This window comes from Saccopteryx bilineata, chromosome 3, assembly GCF_036850765.1.
Source record: "Saccopteryx bilineata isolate mSacBil1 chromosome 3, mSacBil1_pri_phased_curated, whole genome shotgun sequence".
Lineage (NCBI taxonomy): Eukaryota > Metazoa > Chordata > Mammalia > Chiroptera > Emballonuridae > Saccopteryx > Saccopteryx bilineata.
In genome coordinates this window covers 249,807,935-249,828,838 of record NC_089492.1, presented here as the reverse complement: position 1 = coordinate 249,828,838, position 20,904 = coordinate 249,807,935, and the positions used below count along the sequence as shown (strand labels likewise).

At 40.9% G+C, this 20,904-nt stretch overlaps 2 protein-coding genes across 3 annotated transcripts in view; both read right to left on the bottom strand.

Annotated features, from left to right (window-relative positions):
- TXNDC12 (thioredoxin domain containing 12) overlaps positions 1 to 20,904 on the bottom strand; it is a 28,420-nt gene that overhangs the window by 5,033 nt on the left and 2,483 nt on the right. Inside the window, exons 1-4 of one of the 2 annotated variants that reach the window (XM_066269204.1) lie at positions 5,362 to 5,560; positions 4,546 to 4,589; positions 1,131 to 1,183; positions 253 to 326 (exon numbers count right to left, since the gene is read on the bottom strand). In XM_066269204.1, the coding sequence (XP_066125301.1) occupies positions 253 to 326; positions 1,131 to 1,183; positions 4,546 to 4,589; positions 5,362 to 5,418 (228 nt within the window). In that variant the 5' untranslated portion in view covers positions 5,419 to 5,560. Of the gene's footprint in view, positions 1 to 252; positions 327 to 1,130; positions 1,184 to 4,545; positions 4,590 to 5,361; positions 5,561 to 8,506; positions 8,568 to 20,904 lie in introns of those variants that run through there. The other variant, XM_066269203.1, reaches the window with a different exon arrangement.
- KTI12 (KTI12 chromatin associated homolog) lies at positions 4,882 to 6,543 on the bottom strand. Its single transcript, XM_066269205.1, has one exon. It carries the CDS (start codon positions 6,501 to 6,503, stop codon positions 5,442 to 5,444), a length of 1,062 nt encoding a protein of 353 aa, XP_066125302.1. The 5' UTR covers positions 6,504 to 6,543; the 3' UTR covers positions 4,882 to 5,441.

Genomic DNA, 20,904 nt, shown 5'->3' with positions numbered 1-20,904 from the left:
TAAGAATGAAGGAACCTTAGATTTCAGTCATCTTATCCAATCTCACCTATTCCACTTCCTCCCACAACTGGAGGCTGGATGGCTTTCTACCGTATCTGATGCAAGACTTAAAGGTCAAGAGAAAAACATATACATAAAAGCAGCCAGCTCTACTAAATAAAATGTTATACCATTAATAATAGTAATTCTAAAAGAGTTAAGACTTAAGGTTATAGGATAAAGGAGAAACTCTGGAAACTCTGGAAGTCTTACCTCAAGATTTACCATAACAAAATTATGAGAAAGTTCTGAAATTTCTGCGGATTCTGCAAATTTGGGCTTTAAAGCTAGGGGAAAAAAATTTTGGAACAGAAGAAAATATCATTGTTATATCCAAACTCTAATTTGCTGAGCTGATTCATATAAGTAACCATTAAATCAGGACAGGAATTATGGTCCTGCTTCTGCCACTTACTTGCATAGCTATGTAACCTTGAGTGATTGACTTCATTTCTCTAAAGCTTTTACATTTATAAAATATAGTTAATGGTATACAAATAAAAATATTATTACTATTTGCTTTTTTACATATTTTAGTAACTTCTATTGAAGAACAGATAATAGAGTAACAATACCACTAATGTATATATATATTACACTCACTATTTACACTAGTTCTATACTCCTTTTCCAACTAGGATTTTATTAAGTACAGCATAACAAACAAAAGAAAAAAGTCTGACTGGGAAGTGGCGCTGTGGCATGGCAGAAAAAAAATACATGCTACAAAGTAAGACAACCTTGGGTTCTAATCTGATTCTCAACTCCTCCAGGAAGACTTTCCTATCTTTCTCATGTCTTTCTCTACACATTTCAGTTTCTTCTAACATTTACTGTCCACATGACTATTGTAACGTTTAATCTCATACTCTACTTACCTTAACTGCCTCACCCTCCAACACACTGCAAATATAAGTGCAAATTTCTTGGGGGCATGGACTCTGTGTCATATAGTTTTTAAAATTTCTTAAAGCAATCAGAAGTCACTTGGCCAAAATCACTGCTCATATTTTTCTTTTCTTTTCTTTTTTTTTTTTTTACTGCTCATATTTTTCAATGCTAATATTTGAGGTTTGATCATTTGCACTTACCTTTGCAAGCTCCACACCAGGACTTATGGATAATCACCATCACGGGCAATCCACTTAAAAACAAAACAAACAAATTACATTGAGCAACCCATTTCTTGATATTTATCCTAATAAAAATGACCAACTTATGAAGACAAAGACATTCATGTAATATAATTTTAATTAGAAAAGTTTTAAGACAACCTATTCAATAACAATTATAACAAAATTACTGATAAATTCTGACATTCCGGTAAATTCTGCAAATTTGGGCTTTAAAGCTGGGGAAAAGAATTGCAGAAGAAAACAGCCAATTTAAACATTAAGGTTATATAAGCACTGAAAATATTAATGACCCTGGCAGGTTTGCTCAGTGGTAGAGTGTTGGCCCGTGTGAAAGTCCTGGGTTTGATTCCCAGTCGGGGCACACAGGAGAGGAGACCATCTGTTTCTCCACCCCTCTCCGTCTCTCTCTCTCTCTCCCCTCCTGCAGTCATGGCTCAAATGGTTAGAACAAGTTGGCCCCAGGCACTGAGGATGGTTCCATGGCCTCGCTTAGAAGCTAAAATAACTCAGTTGCCAAGCAATGGAACAGCAGCCCTAGACAGGCAGAACGTTGGCTGGTTGGGGGTCTGCTGGGTGAATCTCGGTCAGGACGCATGCAGGAGCCTGTTTGTCTGCCTTCTTGCCTCTCAATTAAAAAAATTAATAAAAATTTTCATTGGTATAAATTACAAACTAGAATATAAAATAATTATCTGTAGCTTAAGTATACAAATATGTACAGAGAAAAGAGCCCAAAGGAAATAATCTAAAAGATAAATAGCAATTATCCTGGATAATGAGATGGTGGATTTTACTACTTTTTCTATTTTTCTACAATTAAACGTAATTTTATCAGGGAGGAAAAAAGCTTTTTCACCCGGGTTCGATTCCCGGCCAGGGCACACAGGAGAAGCGCCCATTTGCTTCTCCACCCCTCTGCCGCGCTTTCCTCTCTGTCTCTCTCTTCCCCTCCCGCAGCCAAGGCTCCATTGGAGCAAAGATGGTCCGGGCGCTGGGGATGGCTCTGTGGCCTCTGCCTCAGGCGCTAGAGTGGCTCTGGTCGCAACATGGCGACGCCCAGGATGGACAGAGCATCGCCCCCTGGTGGGCAGAGCGTCGCCCCATGGTGGGAATGCCGGGTGGATCCCGGTCGGGCGCATGCGGGAGTCTGTCTGACTGTCCCTCCCTGTTTCCAGCTTCAGAAAAAAGAAAAAAAAAAAAAAAAAGAAAAAAAAAAAAAAAGCTTTTTCTTTTAAAATAATAAGCAATATAATCCACCTGAACCAGTGTTGCCCAGATAAAGCTCTTTATATTCTCAAGGCTTAAATGGTAACTGCAGGAGGGTCCTAGGTAAGCAGCTACCATCCAACCACCCTATCACCATACCATCATACACTGACTGTGTAACACTGTATTTATTACACCGGACTGTATTTATTATATTTACCCATCTGTCCCCATCAGACTTAGTTTCCTAAAGGAACTATTAGCTGTTTTCATATCCCCTACATCTGGCATATAAAATCATATTGACAGCAAACACATTATAGCATTTATTATGTATCAGACACTATTCTAAATATACATAATTAATAAGTGTCAAGTGAATTATTCAGCTCTTCAATAAAGTCTACTAGAAATTAGGGATAGATTTCCGACTCTAATACTTGTAAAAGCTCATAAACCAAATGAGCAGGGCAAGTCAGAAGTGAGATCTAAGTAACTATAATAATAGCCAAAATGTGCTAAACTTTTATTATACGACATTGTGCTATACACTTTATGTGCGTTGTCTCATTTAAATCCTTACAACAATCCTGAGAGATGTTATAATGATTTTATAATAGGAATGAGAAAACTGTGACTTCCAAGAAAGTATTTGTCCACATAAAATCTAGGTTCTGCAACTTACTAATTTATAAGTCTGACTTCAAAAACAATGTTCTGCCTGACCAGTGTGGCACAGTGGATAAAGCGTCGACCTGGAACGCTGAGGTTACCAGTTCAAAACCCTGGGCTTGCCTGGTCAAGGCACATATGGGAATTGATGCCTCCTGCTCCTCCCCACTTCTCTCTCTCTCTATTCTCTAAAATTAATAAAGTCGTTTAAAAAATTAAACAAACAGCCCTGGCCAGTTGGCTCAGTGGTAGAGCGTTGGCCTGGCGTGCAGAAGTCTCGGGTTCGATTCCCGGCCAGGGCACACAGGAGAAGCGCCCATCTGCTTCTCCACCCCTCCCCCTCTCCTTCCTCTCTGTCTCTCTCTTCCCCTCCCACAGCTGAGGCTCCACTGGAGCAAGGATGGCCCGGGCGCTGGGGATGGCTCCTTGGCCTCTGCCCCAGGCGCTGGAGTGGTTCTGGTCGCAACAGAGCGACGCCCCAGAAGGGCAGAGCATCGTCCCCTGGTGGGCAGAGCATCGCCCCTGGTGGGCACGCCGGGTGGATCCCGGTGGGCGCATGCGAGAGTCTGTCTGTCTCTCCCCCGTTTCCAGCTTCAGAAAAATACAAAAAAAAAAAAAAAAATTAAATAAACAAAAAAACAATGTTCTTTCTGACCTGTATGGTCTATTTTAATTTAGACTGGCAATCCGAAATTTATGGCTTTATAACAACCAACTTAAACAACAATCAATTAGCTTAGAATGAAGGTTGGAAAAGGACTTAGAGATTTCTTGTCCAAATTTCCATTATTCATGCAGGAGTCCTCTCCCATATATCAGTAACAAAGATGGTTCAGATTGCCTGATGAGCAAAAATATACATAAACTATCAAGGCAGCCCATCCTTTCAAAAGCTCCATGCACTTACAAAAGTTTAGAATATTTTGCTCTCTTTCTCCCAAACAGCTATTGAGCCTTCTAGACAAATAGCAGACCTAATCAAGCCCACTGCCTACTTCTGTAGAGCTGTTAAATAAAAATGATTTTTACATTTTTAAACGGTTGAAACAAGTCTAAAGAATAGTACTTTGTGATATGTCAAAATTAAATATAATTCACATTTCAGTGTACCCAGTTTTATTAAAATACATTCACATTTATTTTAATACTATCACTGCTTTTGTGTCACAATGGCAAAGCTGATAAGCTGCAAGAGAGACACTATGGTCCACAAAGCCTAAAATATTTACTATTTGGCCCTTTGTTGACCCTTGTTCTAGAGTGACAGTTCACATATTAATCTATCTGTGAAACCTTTGCAAAACCACCTTCTCTCAACAGCTCATTAGCCCTTTCCTCTTCTGGTCTCCTAAAGCATCCTGTGATCACCCAGCCCCTCACATCCTGTAATAATGTCTACTCGTCTGAATTTCTCACCAAATGATTAACTTCTGAAGGGCAAAGACTATCATTTATCTTTGAAATCACAAGCACTGGTAAGACAGGTACCTACCATTTGTTTAATGAAATCAATGAATGACAAGTTAAAAGTGACATCTGCCTTGAAATATAAAATGAAGAACAAGTTACATAAATTATAATCACCCTAGATTAGAACAATGTATCTTGTCTCCTACTAAGCACTACTGAAGCACTAGTTCAAAGGCATAGCAGTAATATATACGGGTGGGCAAAAGTAGGTTTACAGTTGTAATACAAATAAATAATACAGTAACTAGTTAACACAGGAATAAACTGTTTTGCATACTCACAACTGTAAACCTACTTTTGACCACCCCTGTACGGTATCTAAAATGTTACATTAAATTACATTGAGATTCCAGCCAACTTTCTTCTAAAAGATTTTATTAGATGAAGTAATCTAGTGTTATGTCTTTCATTTCCACCAAAATCGAAGCTTCCCACAGATGAAAACCAGGGGATTTATCTGTGACTCCAGGCCCCAGGATAGAGATGAAAAAAAAGTTTAGTTACAGTACTCAAAATACTATCTGTGGTATGAAAGAACGGCCAGTGAATATGCAGAACTGTGCCATCTTCAGTTTCTGCTCACAATTGTTTTAACATAATTCATCCATACAGTCTGCTTTCCCACAATTCAGATGGGAGAAATCAGAGTGTGATATCCCAAGTAGAACCCAATCTAAGCAAGCTCTGTCCAGAGAAATTTGCCAAGATCCTTCAAGATAGTTTCATTCTAGTCTCAGAATATGCTCCAAACTTAAGGCTTGGCCCAGAGGCATTCTGCAAAGTGTGAGTAAATCAACCACAACAGTTCTAGTACCGCACATCAATATGCTCTGCCGACCTTCAGATTATACTTCTTAAAGAAATACAGGGCAGTAGAGATTAGGTAAGGAGCCATGGCTTTTCCTAAACATCCTCTGGTTAGTGCAGGCTCTGGTTCAGATACTGTAGAAACATGTTGGCTAGTTGGGGCAGGTTCTCATTGTTGGGATGCATTTTGGTGTAGGAAATAAACTGGCGTCGGAGGCGACTCAGTTCTGCCATGGACAAGGGCCGAATAAACCGAAGGTGCTCCGTGGTTCCAGGAAGCTTAAGCAAGTCTCCGGGAACTGCGTTCTTCTGCGCTTCCATCAGTCCGGCCAACACCTGGCTTGTGACCTGATCCAAATTGTGCAGAAAGCTGCCAGAGGCAAGGGGCTGGGACTGTGTAGACTGGTGGGGTGGAGGAGCCCGGTTCTCAAACAGGGCAGCCTGGATCTCTGCCAGGGGCAACGGCTCCTCTAAGCCCACCAAAGTGAATAGAGGTCTGTCCCAGCGGTTTCGAGAATCGGGAGCCTCGAAGCGCAGCATTAGGGCCTCCAGAAGTTCGGGAGGGTAAAAGGCACTGGACACCTTCTTTGCAGATTTCTTGAATTCCGGAGCCACGAGCGCTGGAAGATCTGACACCCTGGTTTCCTCCGGCTCCAGTTCCTTAGGTACGTGTGCCTGGGCTCTCCCATTTATTACCGAGTCCGCTGTGTACGGTTCCCCGAGGACGCAGGTGCCGGCCGTCGGAGGTCTCCCTTCCTCTTCACCGCGCGGCCGCCAACTCACACTGACGTTCCGGTTTCTGTTCTCCGCACCCGCCACTCGAGTGCCCCTGCTCAGACTGCCAGGCCGTACGCAGTAGACAAGGCAGAGCGGAGTGCGCGCCGCCCGCGCCAGACAGTAGAGCTCGTAGCGGAAGCCCTTAATGTAGTTGAGCGAGTCAAGGATGACCACATCGTGCCGACTCAGGCGCCGCTCTACCGCGGCGCGCAGGGCCCCACGCAATGCCTTCTCACGGGCCGAATCGCCGTACACTGTCGCGTCCTCCGCGCCCAGCACCGTAGCGTCGTCCACCACGTACACCGCGCGGCCCTCATTCGCCAGCACCTGACGAAGCTCCTCCGCACGACTACTCTTGCCACTGTACGGCAGCCCGCAAAACACCACGAGTGGCATCTCTACAGGGCGCGGCCATGTGCAACAGTGCACCAACTTCCGGGTTGCCGGCGTCTCCGACTCAAGCCGGAAATACAAACTCAACTTCCGGTATCCCTCGACTCTTAAAAGACCTCCGTTCCTATGGAAACAGTTCTAGCCTCTAGAGACCCAGGTCCTGTTCTCTCAGAAAGGAGATAGAGACAAGAATGGCATTATTTATGTCATATGTTATAGGCCTCAGGGGAATGTTATCTCCCAGGGGCCAAACTGCCTATTCATTTCTAATAAGCATTAAATAATGCAAAAACAATCAAATATATTTAGCATATAGAAAACAATCCACAAATGCTAGTTCCCCTTCGTTCCTCACACCCAGTGATTCTCAATGACTGTTTATTCAATAACCATTTCAATTATTCAGTATCTCTATGTTTGGGGATTCCAAGGTGAATATAAAACAGATTTCTCTGAATGGGAAGATTTAGACACCTACAAGCATAATAATATATACTATAATGGATGGTGGGTGGATGTCGGTTGAGTTTTAACAGTACAGAAAGGAAAAACAAACTGTCCAGAAAAATCATCACAGACATTAGAAAGTCATTTAATTTAGACCTTGAAAAACAAATAGGAATTTTTCTCCTGGGCAAAGTTGCCAGAAATACAGGATGCCTAGTTAAAATTGAATTTCAGATAAACAACAATAAAAATAAATGTTTTTGCCCTGGCCAGGTAGCTCAGTTGGTTAGTGTGTCGTCCCAATATGCCGAGGTTGCGGGTTCAATCCCAGATGGGCGCACATATAAAAATCAACCAATTAATGCATAAAAAATGGAACAACAAATCAATGTTTCTCTCTCTGTGTTTCAGACCAGTAAAGAAGTTTTTGTTTGTTTGTTTTTGTAAGAGAGAGGCAGCAAAAGAGAGACAGAGAAGCAGGAACATCAATCTGCTCCTGTATGTGCCTTGACCAGGATCGAACCAGCAACCTCTGCACTTCCAAGGGAAGCTCCAACTAACTGAGCTATCTGGGCAGGGCAATAAAGAAGTTTTTAAAAAAATTTTTTTTAATATAAGTATGTCTCAAACATGACATGAGGCATATTTAAAATTACTGTTTACCTGAAATTAAAATTTAACTAGGCACCTTTATTTTTATTTGCTAAATCTGCAACCTTATTCCTGCAAAAGGTGTGAGACTCAGAACCATGAAGTTGTAGGGTCTGCAAGCACTATAGTTTGCAGAAGAGTGTTTCTGTGCAAGCATGTATGTGCATAAAGTAGGTGCATATATATACATATACACATACATATACATACATATATACATATTTATATATTATATTTGGTCTTTCTATCTCTCCAGAACAGTACAGCAGACAACATTCAAGTCTTGGCTCCACCACTCACTAGCTGTGTAAACTACTGTCACGTTATTTAATCATTCTGTATCTCAATTTCCTCTCCTGTATAACAGCTCTTATTTCACAGGCTGAACCAACCTCAGAGGTTGTGAAGATTAAATAAATTAAGCATACAAAGCACCTCCCTCTGCTGCTCTGCCTTTTTCTCCCTCTTTGTATCAGTTGTCTATGCATAGACTAAACTTACATGGACTATCAACTTGAGACTATCAGGCAGTATGGTTTACTAGTTGAGTGCAGACTCTGGAGCCAGACTGCCTACATCTGAATCTTGGCTTCACCACTTATTAGCTGTGTGATCTTGGGCAAGTCACTTAACTGCTCTGCGTCTTAGTTTTCTTATCTCCAAAATGAAGGTAACAACAGTATCCACCTCCAAAAAATTATGAGAATTAAGTAAGATAATTAATATACCGGCAATTCAATGTCTGGTGTATAGGAAGCACCTAGTAGATGTTATAATTATATATTATTGTTATCAGGCAACTACTCAGTTCTTGCTCTGCTTTGGTATGACCTTTACCAGAATTTAATGCTAATTGATATCTGAAAAGTGTTTTACTACCATAAATAACCTAAAACCATATCCTGTACCTGGCAGCTGCTTCTTTCTTCCCATCTTCTAGTGTCCTCCAATGAATGTGATCTCCAAAACCTAGAAGGAAAAAGTCTTATAAACATTCACACAAAGGACAAAGACCCAAGAAAAGAGTGTGGCATGTCTACCCATAAAAAAGGCTTTCCTCTGTCAAAAGCATGGTGCTCAAGTCCCAGCTCCACCACGTTCTGCGTTGTATGGAACCACAGACAGTCCCATATCTCAAGCCTCACTTTTCAGATATGTAAAAATGGAGATACTACTTACCTACTCATAGTTGTTAAAATTAAATAATGTCTGAAAAATGCTTTGTAACCTAATACTATAAGAATGAGAATTTTCCACAGAGTGATCATAAAGCAAGTCATAACAAATCATTTCTAGTTGAAGACTATACAACAATATAGCTTTAGAGTCAGAAAAACATGGGTGTGGACTTCACTTCCTATGCAATGTGTGAGTTTTGTGAATAAAATAAGCTCTCCAAGTTTCAGTTTCTACATCTGTAAAATCAAGATAATAATACTTACCTCCAAGTGTTGGTGCAAGAGTCAAATGAGATAATATATTTTTAAGAAGTTAATTTGTTTAATTTTTTTAGACTTTATTTATTTGTTTTTAAAGAGAGAGTAGGGGGAAAGAAAGAGAGAGAAGAGGGGGAGGAGCAGGAAGCATCAACTCCTGTATGTGCCTTGAACAGACAAGCCCAGGGTTGTTTTTGTTTTTGTATTTTTCTGAAGTTGGAAACGGGGAGGCAGTCAGACAGACTCCCGCATGCACCCGACCAGGATCCACCTGGCATGCCCACCAGGGGGCGACGCTCTGCCCATCTGGGGCGTTGCTCTGTTGCAACCAGAGCCATTCTAGCGCCTGAGGCAGGGGCCATGGAGCCATCCCCAGGGCCTGGGCCAACTTTGCTCCAATGGAGCCTCGGCTGCGGGAGGGGAAGAGAGAGGCAGAAAGGAAGGAGAGAGGAGGGGTGGAGAAGCAGATGGGCACCTCTTCTGTGTGCCCTGGCCAGGAATCGAACCCGGGACTCCTGCACGCCAGGCCGACGCTCTACCACTGAGCCAACCGGCCAGGGCCAAGCCCACGGTTTTGAACTGGCGACCTCAGCATTCCAGGTTGACGCCTTATCCACTGCGCTACTGCAGGTCAGGAAGAAATAATATTTTTAAAGCTATTCTTGTTTTTATTCCCCATATTTCAGCAAGTGATATTTTAAAGTCACATCTCTGGTGGGTAAAAACTTTACAGAGGCTTTCCAATGCTCCAAAAAGAAAGGTTAAACTCTTTTCAGAATATGGCACTTGCCCACCGCCCCTGGCTCCCTTTCCACACTTTCCCTAAAATCGTATACAGAAAGCTACTTTCTTTTTTTTTTTTTTTTTTTTTCATTTTTCTGAAGCTGGAAACGGGGAGAGACAGTCAGACAGACTCCCGCATGCGCCCGACCGGGATCCACCCGGCACGCCCACCAGGGGCGATGCTCTGCCCACCAGGGGGCGATGCTCTGCCCACCAGGGGGCGATGCTCTGCCCATCCTGGGCGTCGCCATGCTGCGACCAGAGCCACTCTAGCGCCTGAGGTAGAGGCCACAGAGCCATCCCCAGCGCCCGGGCCATCTTTGCTCCAATGGAGCCTTGGCTGCGGGAGGGGAAGAGAGAGACAGAGAGGAAGGCGCGGCGGACGGGTGGAGAAGCAAATGGGCGCTTCTCCTGTGTGCCCTGGCCGGGAATCCAACCTGGGTCCTCCGTACGCTAGGCCGACGCTCTACCGCTGAGCCAACCGGCCAGGGCCAGAAAGCTACTTTCATTTCCTTAAAAGCAGCATGCACTTTCTCCCCTCCAGCTTTCATTATCAGTGCTCTTTCTGCCTTTTCTTCCACCCCACCTCCAATTTATTCTTTAGGTGTCAACCTAGAGGGCATTTCTTCTGGTAAATCTTCCCTGATTCTCAAAGCACCCTGTTCTTGCCCTATCATAGCACTTCCCAGGCTGAACTGTAAATGTTGAATGTCTCAAGTCTACCTCACCCCAAAGGTAATTCCCCAAAGGCTGGGACCCTATCTGTCCTCTTCCCTCCTGTTTCTCTAGCATGTAACACTTCACATGGCCAAGGTAAGTGCTCCATATAGTATTTATTGAGTAAATGAATCTTATTTTGACCATAATATAAATGACTTAATGTTATATATGGAAAATGTCAGTGCTCATAAGACTAGCTGTTATTTATTGATCACCTTATATATGCCTGGCACACCATACATGTTATCTCATTTAAATTCGGCCATAATTTACAATAATCCTCTTTTACTTAACCTTCTTATACTTCTATTTTCTCATTATTAAAATGGGTATAATTGCTATATCTCATAAGATTGTTACTGAATAGTAAATAAGAAATATATAGATAACTTATTACAGTGCTTAGCATATTATAAATAATCAATAAATGGCATTTTTTGTTATTCTTTACAGTTGAGACTTCTGAGGCTCAGAGAAGTTATATAACCTCTACCAGGTCACATTGCTGGTATATGGCCAGGCTGGGATTTAAACGTTAATATTATGACTTTTCAGTTACTATACTGTATCTCCCAGGCTTTTCTTTCCCAGAAATAAATTCAAATTTCTGTCAGTGTTATCATTCAGAAATAAATAGCTCATTCAGATTAGCATATAGAGCCAGAATCCAAACTAACCATCATCCCTTTTCATTCTCAACAGCACGGCTGCTTGTCTAAGGCCCAAAAAGAGTGAACAATTAAGTAAAAGTGAAACTGAGAGGATGCTCAGAAGAATTGGAAGGTACCTAATGTGATCTCCATCATTCTACCTGTCAATACCAACTTGGGCAACTTCATCCTGCTTTGGCAGAATGCCTGACTAGACAGCCTAGGCCCTACAGGAATATCCACCTACAAAACAATGAAATCCTAGATAAAACAGACTTTCAAAATGTTCTCACAGTAATAAACACAAACACAAAGTAAGCTAAAACCAGATGAGGAACAGTGAACAGTAACTAAAAGGTAAGGCTGAGCTGAAGGCAAATGTCCATTATGATGTGGCAAAATGGAGGAGGCAAACCTGAGACTCCATATTAATTCATTGTTGAAGAGACTATAGTGATTCTGTGTTCACAGTACCACTTGGTTTCCAGATTAATCAAATGCCAAACCTTTCTAGAGAAAAGCATTGCCCACTTTAGGCCTTCAGGATAGCCAATGGTGAACAACCATTACAAGCTCACAATCATTGATACTCAAATGTGAAAAAAACACACAGACAACAACAACAACAAAACAAGTCATCACAAGTAAGAGTCTACAGAAACAACAAATAAATATAGACCCCTAAGAACTTCAGATATTGGAACTGTCAGCCACAGGATACAAAAATAGCTGTGTATGAACATTTAAAGAAATAACATGTGGGATTAAAAAAATGGATATGCAACAACACACAAAATAGGCAAATTTGTAAAGGCACAAAATATAACTTTTAGAAATTAAAAATATAGTTGTTGAAATACAAAATCAATGGAGATTCAGGGATAAAAAGCAATAAAATATTAAGCCACAAAAAGACAAGGAGGAACCTTAAATGCATATTGCTAAGTGAAAGATGCCAATATGAAAAGGCTACACAATGTATGATTCTAACTGACATTCTGGAAAAGGCAAAACTATGGAGTCAGTAAAAGGATCAGTAGTTGCCAGAGGTTCTTGGGGAGGAAGGAATGAATAGATGGGACAGGGAATTTTTATAGCAGAGAAACTATTTTATGTGATTCTTTAATGGCCGATATATTGTATATTGTTGTGGGCTAAATTGTGTGTCTCCCTTATCAAATTCAATACGTTGAAATCACAACCTCCCGCACCTCAGATTATGACAGTATTTGGAGACAGGGTTTTTTAAAAGGTAATTTAGTAAAAGTGAAGTCATTTAGGTGGACCCTAACCCAATATGTCCCTATAAAAACAGTTTAGGGCCTGACCTGTGGTGGCGCAGTGGATAAAGCGTCGACCTGGAAATGCTGAGGTCGCCGGTTCGAAACCCTGGGCTTGCCTGGTCAAGGCACATATGGGAGTTGATGCTTCCAGCTCCTCCCCCCTGTCTCTCTCTCCTCTCTCTCTCTGTCTTTCTCTCCCTCTCTGTCTTTCTCTCCCTCTCTCTCTCCTCTCTAAAATGAATAAAATAATAATAAAAAAACAGATTAGGACACAGACACATAAAGAAGGAAAACCATGTGAGAGAAGGTGCCCATCTATAAGAAATGAACCTTGCCAACCACTTGCTCTTGCTTGAACTTCTCGCCTCTAGAATTGTGAGAAAATAAATTTCTGTTGTTTAACCGAGTCTGGGGTATTTGTTATAGCACTTCTAGCAAATTAATACATATGTCATTATACATTTATCAAAACTCATAGAATGTACAGCACAAGAAGTGAACCTTAATGTAAACCTGGACTTTAGTTAATAATTATGTATCAACACTGGCTCATCAATTGTAACAAAGTACCACACCTAATGTAAGATATTCATAATAAAAGAAACTGGGGTTGGAGGGAGGTAAAGGGATGAGTGCTTTTTGGGAACTCTGTATTTTCTGCTCAATTTTTCTATAGACCTTAACTGCTTAACCCCTCTTATTAATTAAAAATATTTCAATGGATAGGTTAAAACAGGAAATTAGAGACAGGTGCAGAGAACATCAGAAGTTATTCAGAGTACAGCACAGAGAGATAGGAGATAGAAAATGTGAAGAAGAGGCCAAGAGACATAAGGTAGATGAAGAAATAGACTAGTACATATAAAATTGTAGTCTCATAATGAAAAGATGAAGGAAAGGAAAGGGACATATTTGAAAAGATAATATCACTGGGGTGAGACACTGGGTGACAGGGAAACAAGAGAAGGAGGAAAAATATACCTTTTAAAGGATGAAATGATGTTATTACTTATTTAAAAATAAATTTACATTTTTTAAAAAGAAAGATGACAGAATTTTCAAAAACTGAAATAAAACATGAATTTGTAGATATAAGAAGCACAATACATAACACTTGGGACAAATCAGAAAAACAAAACACACACAGTTAAGTTGTAGTGAAACTACAGATTAACAAAAATATTAAGATCTTAAATGTATTTCAGAGAGAAATAATCCATTTCCTGCAAAAGATCAGTAATTTGACTGATAGGAACAAACCAGAAACCAGAAGACAGCAAAATACCATCTTCAAAATTAAAAAAAAAAATCTCTAAACCTAGAATTATGTGCCTAGCAAAACTATCTTTTAAGAACAAGGGCAAGATAGACAGTTTCAGATAAACTGACATCTTTCTTCACCATCAGATACTCATCACTTGTTATCTCAATAAATAAATATTAACCGAGCAATATTGTGTAGTGGATTCTGGGTTTGAATTCTAATTCTGCAGCTTACTAGCTGTGTGACTAACTGTGTAACCTCAGTTTCCTCAGCTATAAATGAAGATAACAATAGCAGCTACATCATAGAGTTGCTGAAAGGATTAAATAAATAAATAAATAAATTCATTAAAGCGCTCAGAACAGTGTCTGGGACTGGAGAATTGCCACAAGTATGGTATTTGCTATTAATATATATAATATGCTAGATACTATTCTAAGTACTCTATAAATATTGATCATTACAACATCATTAGAGGTAGGTACTCTTACTCATCCCATTTTACAGATGAGAACACTGAGGTACAAAGTTTAAGTAACTTTCCCAAGTTGACATAGCTAGTAAGTCACAGCTGGGTTCTAAACCTAGTAGGTCAGGGTCCAGACACCTTGCTTTTAAGCACTATACAATGTTATACTTCAAAGTAGAAGGAGGTAAGGACAAAGAGGCAAGGGATGTAGCAAACTATGCTCCATCTGTAACAACTCATATATTTTTTTTTAGGTGACAGGAGGGGAGATAGCGAAACAGACTTCTGCATGTGCCCTGACCAGGATCCACCTGGCAACTGCATCTGAGGCTGAGGCTGGAGTACCAAGCTATTTTTAGCACCTGAGGTGGACCTGCTTGGACCAACCAATTCATCCTCAGCACCTGGGGTGATGCTTGAACCAATTGAGTCACTGACTACAGGAGGGAAAGAGGGAGAGGGTGGGGGAGAGAAGCAGATGATCACTTTTCCTGTATGCCCTGAGAATCGAATCTAGAACATCTGCATGCTGGGCCAACGCTCTATCTACTGATCCAACCAGTCAGGGCCAGTAACAACTCTTTTACTAAGCTCTTGGAAGGTTTTGAGCAAAGTATTAATATAATGTGATTTATGTTTTAACACAATTGCTCTGGCTTCTATGCTGAAAACAGGATATAGTAGTGTTATATGAGTTGAATTGTCTCCCCGCCCCACAAAAGATTATGACCTCCAGTACCTCTAATTGTGACCTTATTTGGAAATAGGGTCTTTACAGAGGTAATCAAGTTAAAATAAGGTCATGGGGTGGGTTCTAATCCAATATGATTGGCCTCCATATAAAAAGAGGAGACAGCCTGACCAGGCGGTGGCGCAGTGGATAGAGCGTCAGACTGGGATGCGGAGGACCCAGGTTTGAGACCCCGAGGTCGCCAGCTTGAGCACGGGCTCATCTGGTTTGAGCAAAGCTCACCAACTTGAACCCAAAGTCGCTTGTTCGAGCAAAGGGTTACTCGGTCTGCTGTAGCCCTATGGTCAAGGCACATATGAGAAAGCAATCAATGAACAACTAAGGTGTCACAACGAAAAACTGATGATTGATGCTTCTTATCTCTCTCCGTTCCTGTCTGTCTGTCCCTATCTGTCCCTCTTTCTGACTCTCCATCTGTCCTTGTAAAAAAAAAAAGATTAGATAAAAAGAGGAAATGTGAACAACTAAGGTCCCACAACAAAGAATTGATACTTCTCATCTCTCTCCCTTCCTGTCTGTCTGTCCCTCTCTCTGTCACACACACACACACACACAAAAAAAAAAATTAAAAAGAGGAAAGATGGGCACAGTATGTAACCAGGGAGAACACAGTCACATGCAAGGAGAGAGGTCTGGCACAGATCCATTCTTCAGCCTTCAAAAGAAATAAATCCTACTGTTACCTTGATTTCAGACTTTTAGCCTCCAGAACTGTGAGACAACAAATTGTTTAAGCCATTTAGGTTATGGTACTTTGTGTAGCTCTAGAAAACTAATTCAGGGGAGAAAAGCAAAAGCAAAGGAGACAAGTAAAGTAGTTGCTGCAATAATCCAGGCAAGCAATAATGATAGTTTGGACCAGCTGTGGTGGGAGAGAAAGTAAGATACTTTTTATCTTTTTTTTAATTTTTAATTTTTATTTTATTTATTCATTTCAGAGAGGAGAGACACTCACACACACACATACAGAGAGAGAGAGAGAGAGAGAGAGAGAGAGAGAGGAGCAGGAAGCATCAACTTATGCCTTGGCCAGGCAAGCCTGGGGTTTCGAACCTGCAACCTCAGCATTCCAGGTTGACACTTTATTCACTGCGCCACCACAGGTCAGGCGAGAGTAAGATACTTTTGAGTCTGGAAATATTTTGAAGAAAAGGTCAAAAGGATTTTGCTTTGGATATAAGGTGAAAGAAGGTAAAGATGAATCTAAGGTTTTTGGCCTGGACACCTGCAAGAATGGAATTGCCATTAACAGAGATGGGGAAGAGGGAAGGTAGAGTGAGTTTTGGGAAGAAACACTAAGAGCTTGGATTTGGATATGTGCATGTTGAGATACTTACTAGACACTCAATTAGAGACGCTGAATAAGCAGCTGAATATCTGCACCTGGAATTCAAAGGAGTTATGAGCATACAGACATTATTTAAAGCCTGAGACTGAAGAAGATCCCAAAGGAGTGAGTGAGTATAGATGAAGAGGGAGTCCAAAGCCCTGTAGCACTCTCAGGTTAGGGGAGATAAAGAACCAGCCAAGGCCATAAGAAAGAGCTGCCAGTTAGATCGGCAGAAAATAGCAGTGCGTGAAGTCCTACAATCCAAGCTTCCAAGATGCTTCAAAAGGAAAGGTACTCAACTGACCCCAATATTCCTCTTAAATCAGAAGTAACTATTGGACTTAGCAACAGAAGAACAATGCTGACCTTGACCAGATCAGTTTCCATAGAGGAATGAAGATGAAAGTATTATCAGAGCAAATCAAGACAGTCCAAGTGAAGACATAGAAAACTAGCACATACAACTCCTTCAAAGAATTTTGCTGGGGGGAGGGGCAGGAGGTAGTTAAAGGGAGCTGTGAGTTGAGGAAGGGTTTTAATTCAGTGGGGAGGGAAGCATAGGATGTTGAAAGCTGGTAGAAATGATATAATAATGGTAGGAAACCTGATAATATAGGATGAGAAGGGAGAGTGAAAAAATATCTTGAGTAGGTGAAAGGACATGGGATTTGGCACAAACAGTTCATCCAGTGAACAACAGGAAAGGAAGCATATATGAACACTGGTGCTAAAAGGTAGGTAAAGGTAGTGGTGACCGATTTTGAAAGGCCTCTTTTAGTTTCTTCTGTCTTCTATTAAGTAGGAAATCTGGTCACCACCTGAGAGCAAGGATTGTGGGAGAGTTTGAAGGTTTGAAGAGATGAGGAAATATGAAATAGACCCCCCAAGAGAGAAGAGCCAGAAAAAGTAAAAGGATAAAGGGCACATTTCAGGAAGGAAGTGATTCTAAAAGGAAGCCTAGATACAAGGAATAGTGAAAAATTGAATTGTGAACATGCAGATGAATCAAAATATTATCTGTATAAAAATATGTAATGCTCAATTTGTAGAGGTTTAAAAAAAAAAAAAAGACAGAACTAAAGTGCCAGAAAACAACTACTTACAAGCAAAGAGGAAATGACTGAAGTTAAAATGTTAATAACATTAATAATATTAAGATATTAATGTTAGGTATTGTTAAATATGCAAGTAAAGCCTCACCGGGTGGTGGTGCAGTGGACAGAGTGTTGATCTGGGATGCTGAGGACCCAGGTTCAAAACCCCTAGGTCGCCAGCTAGAGTGTAGGCTCATTAGCTTGAATGTAGGCTCATCAGTTACTGGCTTAAGTCTAAAGGTCAGTGGCTTGTAGCCCAAGTGCACTGGCTTGAGCCCAAGGCTGCTGGCTTGAGCAAGGGGTCACTGGCTTGGCTTGCATTCCCCCTCCCCTGCCTGCCCTGTCAAGGCATGTATGAGAAACAATGAACAACTGAAGTGAAGCAACTGTAAGTTGATGCTTCTCACTGTCCTCCTTCTCTAAACATCAATTAAAAAAACGTATGCAAGTAAAATTTCAAGAGCAACTACTAAAAGGAAAGAACTAGAATGCCAACCTCCAAACTAATAAAGGAGATAAAGCTAAAAAATAAATACTTGATCCCCAAAGAAAGGGCAGAAAAGGAGGAGAAAAGCATAGAAAAAACAGTAGCAGTGGAAACTGGATGAAAGGAATAAGATCAGCTCTGTCAATAATCAGCACAAACATAAATGGACTAAACTTGACAGAGTTAGAAGACAGAAATGGTCAGATTTTGGTTTAAAAAACAAACAAACAAAAACAAAACTATATTATGTTTACAACAGCACCTAAAACAGAAGGACATATAAAAGTCAAAAATAAAATGATTGAAATATATATACCCGGCAAATGTCAGCCAAAAGAAAGCCAGGGAAGCTAGGTTAATATCAGGTAAATAAAATTTCCCCATTAACTAGGGCTACTCAGAAGCTAGCTGAAAAACTTACAGTCACAGGAGGTTATTACTAAGAGAGTCCCTAGGGCAGTGCAGTTCAACAAAACTTTCTGCAGTGATGGAAATGCTCTATACCAGCACTGTTCAATATGGTAACCACAAGACACAGGTGGCTGGTGACTACTTTGAAATGTAGCTAATGCAATTGAGGAGCTAAATTTTTAATTGTATTCAATTTTAATTAATTTAAAATGTAGGAGTGACACGTGGCTAGTGCTACAGTATTAGACAGCACAAACTTAAGAGATCAATTTATTCAATCCTCTCATATTACAAAGGACTACAAAAGGGCAGAGGCTACCCAAAACCACAAAGGAAGCCACAACCAGAATTTAGGTCTCTTGATTCCTAATTAACATGCTTTTCTGGTACCCTATCAGTTCCCTAACCGCCTTACTGAATTATCCCTAAGATTAAGTCTAGAGGTGTAATTCGAAACAGTTCACTAAATGTACAAAATTTCCTTGAACATTCATATTAAAAAGTACAAGAATATTTCATAATAGGAATAATCATCACCATTACTTTTTGAGCTCTTACTTTAGGTGATAATTACAATAATGATAACAATAACAATATCAGTGACTAACATTCATATGGCATTTATTATATACAAGGCACTGTTTTGCATCCTTTTATATGTATTGACTTATTTAATCCTCACAATAAACTTATGAGGCAGAAACTCTATCTCTGTTTTACAAATATGGAAGCTGAAGTTAAATAGCTTGCTCAAGATTACACTGCCAATAAGTGGCAGAGCTGAGATTAGAACCTAGGTGGTGGAGTTCCAGAGTCTGTGGTTTAACTACTTAGAACTTTACTGCCTCTCTAGCAAAAACTAAATGAATAAATGAAGGAAGGAATGTGGCTTCACCAATGCAGAATGAAAACACTGCCTTCATATCTGGAAAACCTAGATCCTTTTGTTTCCCTTCAAAAATAACTTGAAAGAGCACAGTGTTTACCTTGTTACTAAAATCACCTACTCCCCAACACCACCCACACTCACACCCATGCCAATATGGAACATCTGAAGAGAGTTCAGTTTCCTAAAGTGTCACCTGTACAGCCACTTAATTTATGCCAGCTATCTGTAAAATGAGCAGAAGCCTTCCACGTTAGCAACAGCTTTCCTTAAAAGATTCATTTTTTTTTTCAAAAAAGGAAAGTGATTGTTTCTAATCACAGCATTTATATCCCACTTCCCCAGCACTTCACCCTAAAATTTTTCTTTAGTGTAAACTAAAGGCATCAGAAAAGTATTATCCACCCCCTGCCTCCCAGCTGACAAACAAAAGGTCAGGTGTCAGAGCTGGCAGCCAAGCCTCGAAAACAGGAACTCTGTACCTGAGAGGTAGAATAGCACAGTAGCTAAATAAAGTCCATCTGTGGTCAAACAGACCTGGATTGGAATCCTAGTCCAGACACGTACTATTATTGCAAATACAAAATATGGTTAACAAAAATATCTATTCCATAGGGTTGTTGTGAAAAGGACACAAAATGGAATATAAGCACTCCATATGTGTCAGTGCCCAATTTTTATTCTGGTGACTTGAAAACCATCCATTTCTCTTCCAGGAGGAGAGCACATGAACTGCCCCCACTGACAGCTTTCTCATTTCTCCTTTAAAGTCTTCAAAGGAGTTTCTGCACTCAGCAGCAGGAGTGATGTACTTGTTAAGAGCACTGGTTCTGGGGTTTGTAGCCCAGTGAGCCCACTTACTAGCTGTGTGGTTCCTGTGCCCTATTTTAGTTTTTTTATCTGTAAAATGGGGGTGATAAAATTATTATCCATCTCAGAAAGTTACTATGAGGATTAAGCCAGCCCAATATGTGAAAAATACACAGAACAGTACCTGGAATACAGCAGTGTACAGTAAATATTAGTCATTACACTTCTCCCCATAAGTGATATAGTCCACATTTTTAGCACAAGGGGAATAAATTAAAAAAAAAAAACAAAACTCTAGGATGTCAGAGCAGGAAGAACTCTTGGGAATCATTTCTAGTCCAACGCTGTTATTTAATAAATGGTCCCTAAGGATGACCACAGATGGCTATAGTCTGATCAGGATTAAAACCCAGCCCTCCTGATTCCTATCCAATGCTCACACCATTCCACTGGACTTTCTCTTCTTTTTTTCTTTTTTTTTTTTTGTATTTTTCTGAAGCTGGAAATGGGGAGAGACAGACAGACTCCCGCATGCGCCCGACCAGGATCCACCCGGCACGCCCACCAGGGGCGATCGATGCTCTGTCCCTCCGGGGTGTCGCTCTGCCCTGACCAGAGCCACTCTAGCGCCTGGGGCAGAGGCCAAGGAGCCATCCCCAGTGCCCGGGCCATCTTTGCTCCAATGGAGCCTTGGCTGTGGGAGGGGAAGAGAGAGACAGAGAGGAAGGAGGGGGGTGGAGAAGCAAATGGGTGCTTCTCCTATGTGCCCTGGCCGGGAATCGAACCCGGGTCCCCCGCAGGCCAGGCCGACGCTCTACCGCTGAGCCAACCGGCCAGGGCCTGGACTTTCTCTTCTTAATGAAAACAGTAGAGTCATGCAGCCTCTCTTGTCTGCAAACCCCCAGCCAACTTCTGGAACGAGCCAGAGCTAC

What these genes read in the sequence shown, in the direction of transcription:
- KTI12 (XM_066269205.1), bottom strand. Translation starts at nt 6,503, where the DNA reads ATGCCACTCGTGGTGTTTTGCGGGCTGCCGTACAGTGGCAAGAGTAGT.